The sequence below is a fragment of the Coregonus clupeaformis genome, chromosome 35, assembly GCF_020615455.1.
Source record: "Coregonus clupeaformis isolate EN_2021a chromosome 35, ASM2061545v1, whole genome shotgun sequence".
In the NCBI taxonomy this organism is placed as follows: Eukaryota; Metazoa; Chordata; class Actinopteri; order Salmoniformes; family Salmonidae; genus Coregonus; species Coregonus clupeaformis.
In genome coordinates, this window is record NC_059226.1 from 10950317 (window position 1) to 10970968 (window position 20652).

General features: G+C 44.6%; 1 protein-coding gene across 3 annotated transcripts in view; it reads right to left on the reverse strand.

Moving 5' to 3' along the window:
- Positions 1-298: 298 nt before the first annotated feature.
- The window catches only part of LOC121550937 (KAT8 regulatory NSL complex subunit 1-like), an 85162-nt gene continuing 64808 nt past the window's right edge, over positions 299-20652 (reverse strand). For 2 of the 3 annotated variants that reach the window (XM_041863391.2, XM_041863393.2), the window contains exons 3-15: positions 14055-14196; positions 13240-13332; positions 12527-12633; positions 11032-11230; positions 8652-8823; positions 7345-7536; positions 6251-6406; positions 5635-5801; positions 5363-5487; positions 4961-5018; positions 4550-4662; positions 3488-3776; positions 299-3244 (exon numbers count right to left, since the gene is read on the reverse strand). In XM_041863391.2, the coding sequence (XP_041719325.2) occupies positions 2984-3244; positions 3488-3776; positions 4550-4662; positions 4961-5018; positions 5363-5487; positions 5635-5801; positions 6251-6406; positions 7345-7536; positions 8652-8823; positions 11032-11230; positions 12527-12633; positions 13240-13332; positions 14055-14196 (2074 nt within the window). In that variant the 3' untranslated portion in view covers positions 299-2983. The remainder of the gene's footprint in view (positions 3245-3487; positions 3777-4549; positions 4663-4960; positions 5019-5362; positions 5488-5634; positions 5802-6250; positions 6407-7344; positions 7537-8651; positions 8824-11031; positions 11231-12526; positions 12634-13239; positions 13333-14054; positions 14197-20652) is intronic. The other variant, XM_041863394.2, reaches the window with a different exon arrangement.

Below are 20652 nucleotides of genomic sequence, written 5' to 3' on the forward strand. Positions count from 1 at the left end.
CTTGACAGTCGTGATTGTCCTTATTGTGATGTGCATTTTATTAATATTTGGTTTACACGGATAATACTTGTTGCTGTAAATGTGGATTAGGAAATAAAGTCAGTATTGGAACAGCAATGTTAAAGGTTTCTTCTTTCCCATTACATTTGTGAAGACACTAAGGAGTTATGTTGTTTCAAAGAATGACGGGTGTTTCCTGTCAAACTTACCTTGTTGGTGAAATATGTAGCTTTACACATGTAGAACTTACAAGCTCACATAATTGACAGGATCATAGGGAACACAAGGACACAGTTGATACAATATAATTCACTTTTATTTTGAGAAGCACAAACGCTGCCTGCCCGTCGGATTCGTCAATCATCCATAAACTCTTTTTTTTTGCCTCTGCATAAAGAAAAAGTGTTCAATATTATGTACTTGTCGTGTCTTCTCCCTATACAATCAGGACAGCTACAGCCTGAACATCAAACACAGTTAAGTTATTTACAAAATATACTTTTTTTTTTTTTGTACAAACTATTACATGCTAAAGGATGACACCCCCATTCACCACTTTGGAAATTCTAAGTATGAAAATAGCCCAGACAATAAATGTAAAATACAATAAATCGGCTTTTCAACGCTAGTCAAACCCTATTGTACATCGATCCGCACTCGCAGACAGAAAGCCATAGTTGATCATGATTCATGACGGGGGGGATTTCTGTGAGGAGAAGGAAGGGGACAAGGACAGGCATCGATGGTCCCTAGAAATTGAGTCGTCTGTCTGGACCTACCAAGGGGACTAGTGGACAGACAGACTCCTGTGGGAGAATGATTCAAAGGATTCACCAGTGAAGGCCTCACGTTACCTCCTCGCAATTAGACAGCAGAATCAGGGAAGAGGGTGGAGACAAAAAAATAAAGGCTCAACTGAACAGTGATCTGAAGGATTTTCTTTCTCGCACATTATATTTTTTTCTTGTGAGACACGTCTCATGACATGATTCCAAACTAGCGGTAATTTGAACAAGAGCAGGGCATTGGTTGGGGCACAGGTTGATGCAGGCTTACGATTGGCTAACTAACAGGTGGTTTTGACTGCTGGGGCAGAGCATGAATCAGACTTACAAAGTGACCAAATAGAAAGGGCCAGGTGGGCAGGAGGGTTGGTGAGATGGGCATGGTCAAACTGATAAAGCCCTAGTCAAACTGATAAAGCCCTACATAGCCTCGTGTGTGTGTGATGACCACAGCCTTCTGACTTCAAGTGAATTAAACATAAAAAGCCTTTTTAGATGGAGAGATTAGTCTAGAGGCTTTCCATACAATGCTCCACTTCATGTGCAGGGAGGGACAAAGCAGGAGGTGCTGGGAACTAGGGCAGCTGACTGGGCAGATCTGGGCCGTGTTCAGTAGGCACCAAACGGAATATAACAGGCAGGGACTACCTGGACTTATCCAATAAGAAACGCTCATTTTCGTTAACCATTAAATAATGTTTCAGAACATTTTCAGTTTGTCTGCTCTAATGAACACAACTCACACTTGGGGAGTTTTGTATTGTTACATGAAAAGCATTTGACTTAACCAACATGACATTTGAACCCCCAATAAGACAGAGCATGAGTGATTTTAATCCAATAGTGGAACTGCATTAACAATCCAACAGGTACATTGACATTATCTGCCTTGTCCAGTTCAAATAACAGATAGTGACACAGGACCGAATTAGGTACATTTACATATTTTTCCCTCATGTTTTCTTTTACTATACCAAGTGACATGGCAATTATGCATTACAAGCTGGAAACAGTGCATCGGATGTGAACTAGGCCAACCCATGTCAATAGCTAGGGTACAGACATTTTAAGTGGAGCAAATATTGAAGGGCCTTGATCCAAGATAAAGCCAAAATACTACATTCAAAAACAGAGGAGCTTTCTTTGTAATTGGAACCTGACTGCACGCTTTAGTGATTTCTTGCACATTATCCAAACCAATAACAGCACGCACACCACAAAGAAAATGAAGACAGAAATCCAACATGCACACAGTTGAAGAAAGACACTCGTATCAACTCCCTCCATTTCTACAGGAGAATTCCTATGTAGTAGAGGTAATGCGTTTTTTTCTGTCGTTATATTAGTTAACATATCCACATTATTATTTATTTGTTTCACTTTGGTTTGAATGATTTATTGAAACGAGTGTATATGTAATCCCATATTGAGGGTGGTGTCACTTGATGTGCTAAACTTATTTCATACACCGCCCACAACCACTTGTTCTATCAGACTATGTGACGGGGTTGAAAGGAAATATCTTATTAAACCTATCTGTATAAAACAACTATACCAATGCAGACAAACAGAGAGGAAAGAAAAGCAGACAGACATCAAGGAAAACGGCAACTCAGATTACTGCTACAGCTCTGTAAAACAAGTGCTTACTGGATCATTTCAGGTTCACTCCAATTCTCTGGGGAGGGACAAATATTATTAGGTTGATTCAAGGGGACACAACAAATACAAGCTATGACAACAAGGCATTGCTGTTTTTTGTTTTACTCACTCCATTTTCAACTGACATGGGGTGGGGGATAGAAAGGTACACACACTGCCTGAGTGGCTGCTTAGCCCTCAGCCCATTGGCCCAGAAACAGGAAGCAACTATTGCCCTTGCTTAGCCCTCAGCCCATTGGCCCAGAAACAGGAAGCAACTATTGCCCTGCTCATCACAAATTCAGCTTTCAGTCTAATTTCTCTCCCTTTTCCCTTCACTTTTATATATTTTTTCATTTCAGTGACCAAGAAAAGAAAGAACAAAACTGATTTCTGATGGGGGTCTCTGTCTATGTTCACTAAAAACTGTGAAAGAATTTGACTGATGTTTGAATATCAAACAACAGGAGTCCATTATTCCATTGTTGATGTAGTTCTTGTTTTGAGTCTTGTGAAAGGAAAAAGTAGCGAGTCCTTTATGCGGTGAGAGCCTTCGTTCATCGGTGGGAGGGTCTGGTGAGAGTAGTGGTGGCGGAGGGGGTTTTCTGCTTGCTACTATCGTCAGGGGAAAGGAGGGGCGAGGGGGGACCCCCGGTGTCGGACTCGGACCTTGACGAGCCCGTCTTGCAGCCGGAGATGTGGCGCATGGTTCTGTAGGGGCGCTCCTCTGCGTTCCCTGGCTGCTCCTCGGGCTCCGGCGGCGGGTCGCTCTCCAGGGGGAAGCTCCTCCGGTCCCACGGGTGTACTGGGATGGGAACCTGGAGAGGGAGAGAGGAAACTCACGTCAGAGACTTGACAAGAACCACACCGCTTAACACAGGGCTAGCACTCACTAATCACAAATATTATTGGTCTGTCTGTGTACATTTATACCCAAAGGCCTGGTGCCTTCTCATATATCCTCTACAATCTGCCACAGATTCACAAAGACGGCATACATACTGATTAAAGTGTGTGAACGTGTGTATAGTATTAAAGTGTATGTGCCATGGGGAGCCTACCAGTTCTTCGTAGGTGCCGTCAGGCGTGGAGCAGCGCGTGTCTTCGTTGGAGAGCAGGCGGTGGGAGTCCCTGGAGCCTATAGGGGTGTAGGAGTACCCTCCCGCTGTGTAACACCCTGGGGTGTACGGGTAGGACAGCAGGTCGGGGCTGGCTGGGGAGCAGGCGTTGCCGTAGTCCTGCAGGGCGTGGAAGTGGGCTGTGTCTGGGGAGGAGGGCTGCGGCGTGGAGGGGTTGGTGCCGCCCAGCAGGGGAGTGGTGCGACCGTCCGACCGTCCACTGACATACGAACTGGAAGGGGGGGAGAGGGGAGTAAACTTGACATGAAGAACTGAAATGAAGTCTTCAGCTAGACTTCAATTGAACAGAAAGGAGAAGAATAGCCTTAAGTAGAGAAACCTATCATCTAGATTCCAGAAGGTCAAAGGTCAAACAGGGCGTGCTTATATTTGTCCTTTTTCACTGCATGTACAAGTGGGAAACCTGTACGAGTGTGTGAAATGGAAATGTTTTTTTTTTGTTGCATATCCCAACTCCCTGAGACACACTCGGAGAGTGGGGTCAAGGCCAGGGATCAGCCATTATTGATGGCGACCCTGGAGAAATTAGGGTTAAGTGCCTTGCTCAAGGGCACATTGGCAGATTTCCCACCTAATCTGCTCGGGGATATCAGAACCAGCGGCCTGGCCCAACGCTCTTAACCGCTAGGCTACATGCTAAGGTGTTCCCTGTGCTGCACTGCAGTATAACGTAGTGTATCAGGGGGAAAAACATCAGTGCAAAAATGTCAAGGTTCTGAGATAAGAGAATCACAATCAATATGCAGCTCAGAACCTCATCTCTGCTACAGATCACACCAAAAGGACTGATTGCTGGATTAATAAAGACATTAGAAAAACCTCCACAGCCACTCCTTCTTGGAAAAGCTAACGTAGAGAGCGTTATGGCGAGTGGGTGGATTATGGCAGACCATGTGTGGGGGGGGGTCTTCTTGCAACTCATATTGTGGGTAGGGGGTGTATTGTTGTTGGGCGGGGGTGTTTTGGTTTGTGTGCGTTACTGACCGGCTGCCTCTCCTCTTGGCGATGGCGCTGGCCGTCCAACTCCAGCGGGAACGCTCCTGGTCCTCGCAGGGCTGGTGCAGCTGGGAGAACGCATTGTCTGTCAGGTCCTCAACCTGGAGGGAGGGAGAGAAAGATCAGCCCTCCAAGTTAGTGCTGTAACACTTGATGAACGCAGCTTGCTGTCAAACGTTGGTTTGGTTATTATCATGAAATGTATTGCATTAGAGCTATATAGTGTAAAGGGAGGTTGGTGGCAGCTCTATCTAGATGTTTGACATCTTTGGACAACACTGCAACTGAATCATACTTCTGGTCTGCATCAGTAAACTACACCAATTGAGATTCTGAAAAGGTCATACCAAGGCTCAAAATAGCTATTGGTATCCTATATTAAGAGAAAATCATTTTTACCTCCTCAATGTCAGCCTCCTCAGCGATTGGCTTAGCACAAATGTCAACCTCCTTCCAACTGCAAAATGGAAGCCATATAATTAATACATCAGTAATTCACTACCCACGTGTGAGAGTGTGTGTGAGAGAGTGAGTGTACAGCTGATGTGCGTAGCTCTGGGCAGTCTCTCTTAGGCACAGATCTAAGATCAGCTTACAGTCCCCCAAATCATATCCTAACAATTGCTATTTGCCCTTCTGGACATATCTAGGATCAGCATTACAGTCCCACATCCTAACCGTTATTAATGTATTAGACGGGGGAAATCCCCAAACGGACTCTGGATCTGTGCTTCGTTTCCTGACTCTAGGCAACTTCCTCATGCCGAGGTAGGCACGGCGGCCATTTTGTGTCTTGCGTACCTGGGGGTGAGGATCTCTTTGTACTGCAGTTTCTCCACGCGGGTGGTGGCAGCCACAGACATGGGGATGACGATGTTGTTGATGTCAAAGGAGCTCTCTCCCCTCCTCCTGCGGATGGGCTGATGCTGTACGGGGTAGAAGGGGAGCAGGGTCAGTCACTGTCAAGCCAACTTCTAGGTACTTCTACCATGACTACTTCAACATTACTGTTTCAATCACACAGTACACACATACGCACACAGATGTACAGGCCAGATGTGTGTGTATCGTACCGGGGTGCTGTTGTCCCTCAGGCTGCTGTTGAAGGGGGTGAAGGGCATGGAGCAGGTCTCTGAGGAGGCTGACAGCTGTCGGAGCAGGGAGCTGTGGGTGGGGGTGTGGAGCCCAGCAGATAGGGACGGGCACAGACTGCCCCCATCCAGGTACAGCTTAGGGGTGTCTGAGGAGAGAGAGAGATAGAGTATGGGGGAAGAGAGAGAGAGAGTAGAGAAAAATCAGTAAATACACTAGAATCCTCCCGACTCATATACATCCATCTCTCAAGTACTCAAGCCGTACAAAATCTGTAGCTGACACTGGATAAAATGGATACTGATTAAAGAAGATGGACCTTGTAAAAGGTTGAAGCGAGATGGAAAGGGTCAAACATACTGTGAAAAACGGTGGAAGTGTCTAAGCGGTGCGACAATTACCTGAGGGAGAACCCTTCAGAACTCATTTGAGCTGCCCAAGCTATGAGACAGGTGCTTAGAGAGAGGGAGGGAGAGGGAAAAAGAAAGAGGCAGAAAGAAAGGCAGAAAGAAAGGCAGAAAGGCAGAAAGAAAGAAAGAAAGAAAGAAAGAAAGAAAGAAAGAAAGGAGGAAAATAAATAGACTGCAGGCAACTTACTGTCCATCCTGTCCAGTGACAGTGAGTGTTCTCGGGGCCTCTTGCGTGCGTGGCTCTTGTCGTAGGGCCCGTGGCCCCGCTCCCCTCGGTAGTGGGGGCGGCTCTCCAGCTGTTGCCTGTGTAGCTTCTCTGAACGCACCTTGTGATGAGACAGGCCTGGGGAGGAGGATGGAGCAACATGGAGGGTTAGGCAGTGTGTATGTTTTGTATATACACACACACACACACACACACACACACACACACACACATATATATTGTCTATTATATGAATACATTGTCTACTTTAGCCACGACCAGTCAATATATAGTTCTGATTTTGTCTAACAGTGTTAATTGACTGTAAATAAAGTAGACCCCCACCACAACACTTAGAAATCTAAATTTGAACATTGTGCTGCAGAGCTCTGGAGAGCACTGAGCATCAATTATGTAACGTTGTAATGAAATTATTATCAGTCTATCATGTTCCATCCATCTGTGCTCTCTGAATAGGGTCCATGCATTCGAAGCAGAAAACTACCTAAGCTTCTTTATCAATTACACTGCTTTGTCATTTAGGCAGCTGAGTCACTGTATTTAGCAGGAAATGCTGGGCCACACACTCACACCTGAATAGTACAGAGTACCAAACAAAATAAACGCTTGTTATGTAGGATGGTGAATTTTCAGGCTGGTGGGGCCTCTTATGTTTCGCCTCCTGTAGCTCAGTTGGTAGAGCATGGCGCTTGCAACGCCAGGGTTGTGGGTTCGATTCCCACGGGGGGCCAGTATGGAAAATGTATGCACTCACTAACTGTAAGTCGCTCTGGATAAGAGTGTCTGCTAAATGACTAAAATGTAAATGTGTTGTTACAACGGTATATGAACAGCCAATACTGATCATATCTCAAGAGCTTTGCAAAACTAAGAGATCCTTCCTATACATCACCTTACAGTGTACATTTTAATCTATTGTGTTACACAACATTTAAGGTGTAGAAAATTAACATGCTTAGGGACAAATGGCTATACGAGCCTTTCCCACGGTGAGGCAATACCCCGGTGCTTGGCTTAAAGTCTCAGGCTTTTAGAGGTGATGAGGCTTTCCTTACGGACTGTGGAGAGGAGGGAGTTGGTCATCTTGTGTTTGTCTTTGGAGGTGAAGGAGGCGGAGGGGTCATGGAGGCGTCCCGTGGAGAGCTTGTGTTTCAGGGAGAGCTTCTTCAGGGGTTTCATCTTCTCCAGGGGCCGGCTGTTCCAGTGGGACTTGAGGACGCGCTGCAGGTGCAGACTCATTGTCACGTCTGCACAAACACAGAGGGAGAGGGAGGGTGTTCAAATAAACCTACACCTAAACAGGGCACATTGGCCCGGCAAAATAGAAACAAAGCACCAATCAGGTGTTGACAACCGCATAGGCATAGATTCTAGGGGAACTACAGATCAGATAAAACTTGTAAAAACTACAAACCCCATCAACTGTGCACTATTAAAAAGGCCAACACCATTGTGTGTGCCAGCTACAGCTGCCATATTGGACCCCTCGCTACCACCTACAGACAGTAGCATCGCATGGTCATAGACTGCATTGCCTTTCCAACCACCAACCATCCCCTCTCACCAGTTGACCTAGTTCTGACTGCACCACCCATCTCCAGCCAGTCCTTTATACCCCATTACACAGCAGACTTTTGACGCTTTCACATCTCTCAGGCCTAGCTAGCTAGCTAGCTCGCTCCTCTCATGTGTAAAAGGCACATCTGGGACTGCGAGAGAGGGGGAGGGTGGATGCAGTGAGCAGCAGTGCTTTGACAGAGCGTCAGAGTGGATTTCTCACTCAGTCCACCAGGGGGAGGACTTCGGCAGGTCCAGACTGGAAGCTCAAGAAGCCCCTCCACCTCCGCCGACCCCCCTGCTTTCAATCCTGCTCTCTACATCCTATTTCCCTTTAATCTTAGCACTGACAGGCCCACATTACAGGCCCAGCCACAGGCCTTTACAACATCAGCAGTAGAGAAGTGTGGGAGGGAGCTCACTAGTGGAAATCAGAGTGAGAATGAAATATATGTTCCATAATATGTGTGGAACAATGACCCTTGATTGGATTGAAGCTGGCGGTGGTGCAAGTTCTCGATACATCAAAGCTACATCTCAAATTCTACCTAGGAAATAGTCAATTTAATGGGGTGCGCCTAGTATTCAATACTGGATCTTTATCGCTTATAAACCAACTATGCAACCCCTGACCCAGGGCGTGACGAGGCCAGAGCTACTTACAACTGAGAGACAAGATGTGGCGTACGTAGCTATTAGGCATACCCTTTTTAATGCAATGTTGTCTCCGGGTTGGAGCGGATTTTGATTTATTTTTATGAACAAATAAATTCAATCAATCCATCAACCAACCGATCAATCTTACCGTCTGTGAGGGAGAGGATGGGGTGCACGCAGGGGTCGAACTGGGACAGCCTCTCCAGTAGAGGGCGCTCATACTGGACGTCGGCGGAGGAGGGGGTGCGGCCGCCACACGTCATACACTGGGGGTTGACCTCGCAGCCACAGCGAGGACCCGGGACGCCCATCCTCTGGCCCTGGAGAAGAAAGGGATGGAGGATTCTTGAAACCTATTTAACCAGGTAGGCCTAAGTAATGGAGTCTGAGCGCAAATTCTCAATACAATAATAAGGACAAACGTGTAAGATCCAGACACATGGGAAACATGTACACAACAGAGGGAAACCGTCTCTGATGAAGCTCGGAAAGAACTAGTCGTCATATTCCTGTTCCAACAACAACATACTGTTGCACAACATCAACTCCGCTGTAAACAGTTACTTTCTACAACGCCTGCCTTCTTGTAAGGCAATCAAAATCGGACCAGATTCAATTGTTTAAGAAATAAAACATTCAAACATAAGCTTTTGAAACTGTTGTGGTGCTGGTTTACCAAGATAAGCCAGAGTTCCTGTTTAGTTTATTGCTTTAGAAACTAATCTGAAACACTAGGAGCTAGGAGGAGAGCTTGTTCACAGCACGTTCACGTTATGGCAGCATTTTCCTTTTACTGAACAGAGTAGGAGTGTTGATCTATGATAAGCTCCCCTTGTCAAGTCAAACCTTTTTGAATTGTGGGTGTCTGTCAGGCAGCTCCTCCTAGTCTGAGATAAAACAACACCTCTGCTTTTAACAGAACAGGAGTCAGCAGCATTCAGCCCTACCTGTGTCATTGGGAGACTAGCTTCCTGTTCCAAGGCCACTTCACATGAAGGAATAGACCTCTTTGGAGAACACAGAGGTAGAAGACATCTAGCCTATATACACACTGAGGGTGTGTTCTCTCACTATGAGCGTTCTAATGCAGATCCTTAAATGTACTGGTGTGGAGGGCTGATGATCACTCCCCACTAACCCATATGCTGTAGTTAGTACAATGACAAACACTCCCCACATGTAATCACACTCAATGCTAGTACAAACATAGATGCTCGCATGTCCTTTCACACTTCTAAATCAAGGCATACATTCATTTTTTTAGCCACTTGTCCTTTGGACACGTAGGACTGATTTTGTACTTGTCTGAAAGCTCAAGTCACTTGTCCCCCAAATAATTATGGTCTGTAACACAATGGGCCAAAAGGGTGACTTCAAATTGTGTTGTATGATGCAAGGACCACTTTACAAAATGTTGATGATCATTAATGATCATTATTATTACCATACAGAGAATCACAAAAATGTAGGCTACCCTCTGCCAATAGGCTTCTTTGCATATTCAAGCCTGTCTCAAAATAGAACACTGCCCCTTTAAGGCTCTCCTGGAGGATGGTTGGCTGAAAAAATATTGCAACATTACAATTACAACTAAATATTTTGTCTTTATAAAATCCTTTCCTAATTTAATGAATCAGGCATCAAATGGCTACGGTTGGCTACCTCAAAGCAAGGTAACTAATGAAGATGATCTGCCTTATATTCAGGTTTCAGTGGACATCTATTGAAGGCATTGGGAGTCATTTGTCATTTGGGCTAGGTCAACCATATGAATATTTTAACGTTGACAGAATGGCATGGCCATTGATTAATATATCTTTCCAAATGTGTTTCTCAACTCCCAATTTTGAGTGCTTGAGAGGCGGTTTCACAACAGGAGCATTTAATAATATAATAATAATATATAATAAATATAATAGCATTTAGCTTTGGTTTATTTAACACACCTGTTCATTATTCACGACGAGTTCTTAAAAGTGATTGACATACCCAGCCTGTCAATGCAATACAATTATAATCTGATGCGCTCTGCAGAAATTGGGAGAACAGTGCACAACAACGCATGTGGATGATACTCTGGTCCAATTCTGATGTGAGTAATTGTTTGATATTGTGATTTGAGTGAATTATTTTTACTTGTGAACAAGCGTTAATGTCGAGCCATGTAGTATTATGAAAAGATGCTTACGAAACACAATTACACATGAACAAATAAACACACACACACACACCAATCCACCACCCATGAGTAAAAGGACACACATTACAGATGGCATATCCATATAAACCCACACATAATATATAGGCTATACACACACAAAATATCAGCCAACCACTCTGTAGTTCAAGGACACTGACAGACATACTAGCCCAAACAATACACTCATTCACTACCCAGTAAAAAAAAAATAAGCAAAAAACACACTAAATGACAATGTAGCATTGAAAACACACCAACACACAAACAATATTACACACACATGGAAGAACACACACACAAACAGCAAAGCACACACACACACACCAACCTTGCGGTTGAGGTTGGTGACGGCGCTGGGCCTGACGAGGCGTCGTCTCTTGCAGCTGAGGAGGGGGCGTGTGCGGGCCGCCACACACGTGTCATCCTGAGCGGAGCACAGTAACTGGGGCCGGGACGAGGGCTGCTTCTGCTTCTGCTTCCTCAGCTGCTCCTCCAGGTCAGAACACTCTGGAGAAGCAGGCCGCAGGCTGGAGGGAGGGGGAGGGACAGTCGCTCATCAATACTACGCTACACGAAAAAATAAAGTGAAACCCTGTGCACAGCAGTGCATCTAGATCCATGCACTGCAGATCTGGATAAGAGCGTCTGCTAAATGATGTAAATGTAAATAAATATTAGTGCTGAGTGATTAGTGCTTTTTGAGGTCGGTTCGGTTTCGGTTCGATAAAAAAAAACAAATCACATTTTCGGTTTCGATTATTTGGCCTGAATGCTGTAACACAGAATAAAACAATTAATAAAAGTCCCATGAATGTAGTAACTGCCCATCATTACTGCTTATCACTTAAGCATAATTTATTCACATTACTTTAACAAAATATTTCAGTTGTGTATATTACATTTGTATGACTTTATTATTTCATTCCAAGTCATCATCTCATCTCTATAGAGCTGCTGCCTATGCTGTCTGATAAAATCACTATTTTGTAGTTCTTCAAAGTAAATAAGGCATACTATTATGACTGCTGAATACCAACTATCAATCACTTAGATCATGTATTTTCAGGTAGAGATACCTCGCGAAGCAACAGCTGCTCTCTATATCCTTACCTGGTTAAATAAAGGTGAAATAAAATAAAATTAATATCCCCTCACAATCGCGCATTCTGCCTCTTCCATAGCAGGCATAAAATAAACAGAGACCGGACAAGTAGATGTACAATGGATTATGCTCATTGTAGTTAATTACCACATTTTATGCGCTAAACTATGTAGAATATTGGCCTGTTGGAAACTACAACTCCCTACTACATCTCACAGTTCAGGCTGGATCTGATTTATCTCCAGAGAAACTACAACTCCCTACTACATCTCACAGTTCAGGCTGGATCTGATTTATCTCCAGAGAAACTACAACTCCCTACTACATCACACAGTTCAGGCTGGATCTGATTTATCTCCAGAGAAACTACAACTCCCTACTACATCACACAGTTCAGGCTGGATCTGATTTATCTCTAGAGAAACTACAGCTCCCTACTACATCACACAGTTCAGGCTGGATCTGATTTATCTCCAGAGAAACTACAACTCCATACTACATCTCACAGTTCAGGCTGGATCTGATTTATCTCTACAGAAACTGTGCAAAGAGAACTAAATGGAATTCTAATAATTGAACCGATGTCGGTCAACTAGTTGTTTAAAAACCGAAAAATAACCGACATTTCGGTTAATCGCTCAGCACTAATAAATATGGACAATGTAGGTCTATTGACCCACGCCATAAACTGGAGGACTGGGTTTATTCGGTCGTGTCGTACCTGTTGATGATCCCGTTAACCTGTCTCCCGGACGCGCATCCTTTCCTCAGGCCTGTTTCCACGGAGACCGATCCGGGACCCTCCGCCCCACCGTCTGAGCCGCACTCCTGGAACCAAAGACAAGGTTGGCACGCCTACCATGGAACTTCCCTTCTTAAACTCTCTTCCAACCCACCCTCCTCAACTCCATTCCACTACAGCCTAGTGAATTCCTCGGGCCACAACTGAATGGATAGAAAGGTCAACACCACTTGGCATGACAAAACAAAGACCACCACTGTTTTGGGACCTCCCCCTCCTCACCCATTCTCTTCCCGAGACAGTAGTCCCTCCTCCCTCCCTATCCCCTCCCTCCTAAGTCCCGGAGGCTGGTTGTGGTTTTGTGGGAGAGTCTTGTTCCTGTCTCTCGATTTTGGGCACAGTGCCAGGGTGCCATCTTGAGCGCTGTCATCTCTCCCTCCCTCCCTCTTCTCTTTCTTCCCTGAACTGGTAGGGAGGGACCACACTAAGTGGAAAAGTCACATTTGTTCTCCCTTTCTCTATGATACAGTACATCATACTACCTGACTTAAGAGGATGTAGTACTAATTGAATTTTGGACATGTTCACCGAAAATTAGGGCATGTTTAGGACATGCGATTTGATGTCTAAGAAATGAAGACACAGGCTTGTTGAGGATCTGATTGGACAGTTACATCGTCAGACTCATTTACCTGTATTACCGGGCAACCAACAGGCTCCGCCTTCACCTCCCCATCCTCGGGTGACACGTCAAAGAGGGAGGTCTCTGCCAGCGTTATGGAACCCTACGAGAGCGCAGATAGGCCAGGGTGAGCTCTTCAGTCCTTCTGATTCATAATACCAGAGATAACAGTGGCTTTGCACCATAGTAACTGGTTTTGGTGTAGCCACAGACAAGGTAAGGGGCACCATGAACAAGCTGTTGAGACTATTTACTATAGATGTTACCAGGAAGGCTATGATATTCCACTGGGAAATTACTGTTGGATGGATGAAGTGAGAGAAAGAAAGAAAGAAAGAACGAAAGAACGAACGAACGAAAGAAAGGAAGAAAGAAAGAAAGGAAGAAAGGAAGAAAGGAAGAAAGAAAAAGAAAGGAAGAAGCAGAAGATAAGAGAGGGGAAGAGAGTGAAGGATAAAAGCAGACCGACATGTCAGCGGTATCGAGGTGCGCACCATACTCTTGATAAGAACAGAATAGAAAAGCATTCCCACTTTTCTCATCTGTCGTTGAGGTGTGAGCTGAGCTACTTTGAGCGTGGGGTGCGAGAGACATGTTAGGTCACGTGACCTGCTTCTACATCCCCATCTACCAATGACATCATGACATCATGACTTTCACCAGGTCCGCCCCCTCCCCCTCCACTCTTGGGCTTGTTGCCAGGGCAACCCAGGTGGCTGAGACTGAGGGTGCTGACCATAGAGAAACATTGAATTACTAAACAAAAAAAAGGTAATCAAGTGTTAAAAATCAGTGTTGTGATTATTGTGTGGTGGCGGTGCTGACCTTGTTGGAGCGGAGCTGGCGGTAGATGTCGGTCTGCTGGCGGATTCGATACTCCAGGTCGGACACGTGGGCCTGCAGCCAGTTCCAGTGGCTGACTATAGAGGCCCTATCCACCGCATAGCGCCCCTCCGCACGTCTCCATCTGTAGGGCAGAGAGAGAGGAGGACAGGGTCAGAGCAGAGGCAGGAGAGAAGGGTGTGTGTGTGTGTGTGTGTGAGAGAGAGTGAGAGTGAGAGTGAGAGTGAGAGTGAGAGTGAGAGTGAGAGTGAGAGTGAGAGAGAGAGAGAGAGAGAGAGAGAGAGAGAGAGAGAGAGAGAGAGAGAGAGAGAGAGAGAGAGAGAGAGAGAGAGAGAGAGAGAGAGAGATTGTGTGTGGGAAGTGTGATTGCTTGTTTGAAGGAAGGTCAGTGAGGGCTCCGAGGTCAGTGACAAGGCCTTTTGGATTGAAGTAAACCCTCAAAAACATCCACCCACCTCCACTCAACACTAGCCACAGACTTTCATTATTACATTTAAGCCATCACACACACACACACGGGATGGGCACGGTTATTCCAACGCATTAGTATTCGGTTACTTAAGTGTATTTTGTTTTTACATCTAAAATTTGATTTCATTATCTATGTGACATTGCTACATTCCAGGACAGACCATACAACATTTTTATAAAACAACAGTTTTATGACAGTTTTTATGAATGCGCCCCATAAAGAAGATGCACCGGTAGCCTAGACACTATTCACGCCTCTAGCTTGTTGTTGTCGGTCAATCAAAGCAGCTTTACAGTCAGAGGATCCTTGTGTAGCAAGTGAAGTGGGAGATTTCTAATCAATGGAAATTCCCCTCTCCCTCCTTCCAACAAGCAAAGTGCATCACCTCTCCTGAGTCACGCGAGCAAGTCCCCACTGAATTAAAAAATGCATGATATTATTCGAATAGTGAAATCAAATGCCCATGCCTAACACACACTTTCCAGTCCCCCAGTGACTGATGACCTTTAGTCTAATTCAATCGACACTTTCTCTTGGCTCCCCAAGCTGCTCGACTTTGGTAGTGTTTCTTACATTTCAATAGCAGTAGCAGTACAACATGTACCAAGTTTCAAACCTGTAGTTGCCACCTTCCCATGTGTTCTACACCTGGGTCTGCACGCCTAGTAGTTGCCTCCCCAACCCTGAATGTGCTGTGTTCAAGCCAAGATTTCGACATGATGGCGCTGTGAGCGAAGGACATTTTGGGTAGGAAGAGCTCTCTGTGAAATGACTCAAGATTACCCTCGATCACACTCTGTCCCAGAAAGAGGGAGGGACAGAGACAGAGAGAAACGAGGGTGGGACAGGGAAGACAGGGACAATGAGGGCAAGAAATCAGTGCAATGGGGGTAAGAGAGAAGGTAGGGAAAAGAGAGATGATCAGAAATGGAGAAAGTGAAGGGGCATGTAGAGAGAGAGGGCTGCTATGTTCTTTCTATAGAGCCAGTTTTACATAACCCACTTTCCCATCAGTCTGGTGAGATGGCTGGAGACCAGTGACGCCTCTGCTGCTACAGGCCCCCCTCCTCCTTCCCCACCTCCTCCTTTTCTCCCTCCTCATCTACACTGACTGGAATTTAGAGGACAACCTCTCAACACACTATGCGTGCGTCCCAAATGGCACCCTATTCCCTATTTAGTGCACTACTTTTGACCAAGGCCCATGGGACTCTGGTCAAAAGTAGTGAACTATATAGGGGATAGGGTGTCAATTGGGACAGCCCACTGGTTCAATACTCTCCCAAACACCCTACGGCTTTCATTCTCACCCTCTTTACAGCTATCAATAATCAATACAGACCAACCAAACAAGGTCACTTTTTGTTTAGAAGGGGCTATGTTCTCGCTCCCAGAATCTCTTATACCGACACAGAGACTTAAGCCTAGGAGGACTAGTATAGCTAAATATGCTGTTTTCAGAATGCGGCAATGTAAAAAAGGAAAATGTCTTTCGAAGACTCAGAGATTTCATGTCATACATTCAAATGAATGCTCCAAAGTGTCGCCTGTCTATACACACACACACACACACACACACACACACACACACACACACACACACACACACACACACACACACACACACACACACACCTTTTCATGACGGCTGAATATAAATACACCCTTCAGGAAAAAGACATGATAACGTTACATTACAGCCTTATTCAAAAATGGATTCAATAAATAAAAAATCCTCATCAATATACACACAATACCACTCCTCAGTAAAAGGCACATGATGGCCCGCTTGGAGTTTGCCAAAACAAGATTCTCTGGTCAGATTAAACCAAAATTGAACTCTTTGGCCTGAATGCCAAGCGTCACGTCTGGAGGAAACCTGGCACCATCCCTACGGTGAAGTATGGTGGTGGCAGCATCATGCTGTGGGGGTGTTTTTCAGCGACAGGGACTGGGAGACTAGTCAGGAACGAGGGAAAGATTAACGGAGCAAAGTATAGAGAGATACTTGATGAAAATGTGCTCCAGAGCGCTCAAGACCTCAGACTGGGGCGAAGGTTCACCTTCCATCAGGACAGCGACCCTAAGCACACAGCCAAGACAACGCAGGAGTGGCTTCGGGACAAGTCTCTGAATGTCCTTGAGTGGCCCAGCCAGAGCCCGGACTTGAACCCGATCGAACATCTCTGGAGAGACCTGAAAACAGCTGTGCAGCAACGCTCCCCATCCAACCTGACAGAGCTTGAGAGGATCTGCAGAAAATAATGGGAGAAACTCCCCAAAAACAGGTGTACCAAGCTTGTAGCGTCATACCCAAGAAGACTTGAGTCTGTAATGGCTGCCAAAGGTGCTTCAACAAAGTACTGAGTAAAGGGTTTGAATACTTATGTAAATGTGATTAAAAGTTTATTTTCTAATAAATTAGAAAACATTTCTAAAAACCTGTTTTTGCTTTGTCATTATGGGGTATTGTGTGTAGATTGATGAGGGGGAAAAAACAAATTGAATCCATTTTAGAATAAAGGCTGTAACGTAACAAAATGTGTAAAAAGTCAAGGGGTCTGAATACTTTCCGAATGCACTGTATACTCCCTCTCTTCATTAGCACACAATCACACATGCAGACTAATTATAGCGCACAGAACTGTATGAAAACGAAAGTAAGGCAGCCTCCCATTTCCATTGGTAGTGTGATATAGGAAAAGGCCCCTGGAGTGTGACGTGGCCAGTTCCATCAAGGTAGCCAGTGAGCAGTAACATATGGGAGGATTTCAGAAGACTGAATAATCATCTACTCAGAGATGCTGTATTTTATATTCTGATTAGCAATAAAGCACACATGGACCTATAAAAAAGGCCATTGCGGAGAGGGAACGTGGTAGGGAACGTGGTAGGGAACCAAAGACAAGTTATAGGAGAGAAACAATTAACTCTTCCTGTCTAACCAAACAAACACAAATCTGAACCAGGACCCCTGAATCCACTGTTTATCCTGTTCATTTTAAATATACAGTGCTGTTTTCTACCCCAAGTCTATTTTTTCAATTAAAAAAATTCCACATGGGCTGTGGTGAGTGTGGGGGAGGGGGAGTACTGTAGTAGGCCAAGTACTGCAGTACTACAGTCAGCCACCGGGGGCAGTGGAGGGGAGAGCGAATGAACCATGCGTTGTAGGGCTATGGAGAGAGAGGGAGAATGCTGTGTGTAGTAGAGCTGTGGAGAGGGAGGGTGAGAGAGAGAGGGTAAGGGACAGAGGGAGGAGTTTTGGCTGCTGCCTGCCTGCTGCTGTAGTGACACAATGACTCCCCCCTCTCCTTTCTGTGATCCACACAGGAACAGGAAGTAGCCACAATCACATTCTCTCTCCCCCTCTCTTTCACTCAAGACACACACACAGAGACAGAGACAGAGACAGAGAGAGAGATAGTGTCTTGAATGATGCAGAGGTTGTTGGTTCTGCTCGCCCCAAGTCTTAGTGTCACACTCCTGATGGAAACAATTACACTAGAGCTTACATTAACATAAAAGACTGGCGACCTACTGGCATAGGGGTAAGCCTTAGTGGAAAAGCACCAGTACAGGGACAACCAATAACACTGACGTTCACAGAAACACCCACACAGGAAAACACACACAAGTTAAATCGAATAAACAAAAACCAGGACAGGAGCTCCGACAAGAAGTCTCTCCCACACAAAACATGATATGTGTGTAATATAACAACACTGTCATAGAGGGCATGTGAAGTGCCCCTTCTGACTTCCAGAAACCCAGACAAGGTTCTTTAGAAATAACAAGACATCTTACATTTATTCACGACTCATTTCAATAAGCGCTCAGAGCCGGCGAGGGCGTTCGGTAAAACAGGCCTCTTCCTTGACTTTCTGACAAAACTGTAATACAACAATTCTGTGTGAGTGTGATGGCCATCAGGAAAACAAGTGCCACTTTCCATCTCTGACTAGTACAGTGATATTTACTAACACAAACCATGGATTAGTAGCTGCCAAACATATACCACTGAGTCACTCGCTTTCCTCTTTCGACTTTTAATTGACGTTCTCGGTTGCATGGACGCGGTCTGGGACTTGTCTCCTCTCGGTCAGAGGGGAGGTTAAGTGGCCATCCTCTCTGGTGATGCTCCCTCTTATAGATCCATCCATCACACTACCACACACTATCTGCATTGACCCTTGTTGCACCAACTTTTTTAGACTCATCACATACGCTGCTGCTACTGTTTATTATCTATCCTGTTGTCACTTTATTCCTAGTTATATGTATACACTACCGTTCAAAAGTTTGGGGTCACTTATAAATTCCCTTGTTTTCGAAAGAAAAGCAATTTTTTTGTCCATTAAAATAACGTAAAATTGATCAGAAATACAGTGTAGACATTGTTAATGTTGTAAATGGCTATTGTAGCTGGAAACGGCTGATTTTTTATGGAATATCTACATAGGCGTACAGAGGCCCATTATCAGCAACCATCAGTCCTGTGTTCCAATGGCACGTTGTGTTTGCTAATCCAAGTTTATCATTTTAAAAGGCTAATTGATCATTAGAAAACCCATTTGCAATTATGTTAGCACTGCTGAAAACTGCTGTGCTGATTAAAGAAGCAATAAAACTGGCCTTCTTGAGACACAACGTCAACAGTGAAGAGGCGACTCCGGGATGCTGACCTTCTAGGCAGAGTTGCAAAGAAAAAGCCATATCTCAGACTGCCCATCTTAATCTTTTCTTTTTATTAGCCAGTCTGAGTCGCCTCTTCACTGTTGACGTTGAGACTGGTCTTCAGTTTCTTGGCAATTTCCCGCATGGAATAGCCTTAATTTCTCAGAACAAGAATAGACTGACGAGTTTCAGAAGAAAGTTATTTGTTTCTGGCCATTTTGAGCCTGTAATTGAACCCACAATTGCTGATGCTCCAGATACTCAACTAGTCTCAAGAAGGCCAGTTTTATTGCTTCTTTAATCAGCACAACAGTTTTCAGCTGTGCTAACATAATTGCAAAAGGGTTTTCTAATGATCAATTAGCCTTTTAAAATTATAAACTTGGATTAGCAAACACAATGTGCCATTGGAACACAGGACTGATGGTTGCTGATAATGGGCCTCTGTACGCATATGTAGATATTCTTTTTTTTTTTTTTTTATCAGCCGTTTCCAGCTACAATAGCCATTTACAACATTAACAATGTCTACACTGTATTTCTGATCAATTTGATGTTATTTTAAAATGGACAAAAAAGTTGCTTTTCTTTCAAAAACAAGGACATTTCTAAGTGACCCCAAACTTTTGAACGGTAGTGTATATCTACCGCAATTACATTGTACGCCTACACATTGACTCGGTACTGGTAACCTGTGCATATAGCCAAGTTATCGTTACTCATTGTGTATATATTATTACGTGTTATTTATTTTCTATTATTTCTCTCTGCACTGTTGGGAAAGGGCCCTTAAGGAAGATTTTTACTGTTAGTCTAGACTTGTTGTTCACGAAGCATGTGACAAATAACATTTGATTTGATTTGACACTTCCTGTGTCTCTGTGAGAGACCTCACTTCAGAGACACATACAGAGAGGTCACAGAGCTCCGGGAGGCCGTGTCTGGGTGAAACAAGCCCTGGTGGAAATATAGGGATACACTGCCTGGCATTGAGAAGAAATCCAGAATAACATCAGTAAGGACTATGTCTGGCTTTGTGGTAGGAAAGTGTGTGTGTGTGACCTTGAAGCGTGGGGGTCCTGTCCTCTCACCCGGGGTGAGTCATTCACACCGCTCTCTACTCTGCTCTCACCTAGGAATGGGAGCTGTTTTGCAGGGCCGAGACGATACCAGTGTCACGATACTCGTTAGTATCGAGGCAAGGAAACAAAACACAAAGTGGATTTAACTTCTGTAAGAGAACAGCCCTATTGTTGGAAACAAACATAATTATATTGTCATCCAAAGTGGCATTTATTTATTTTCCAATATTTTACATACAGCAGGTTTTTAAAGGACCAAAGAGTTTGATCTGCGTCGCATTTTCATTTTTTGCGAGGACAAAATATTGCGATACTGGTATCGTCACAGCCATTCTGTTTTGTAGTGTGT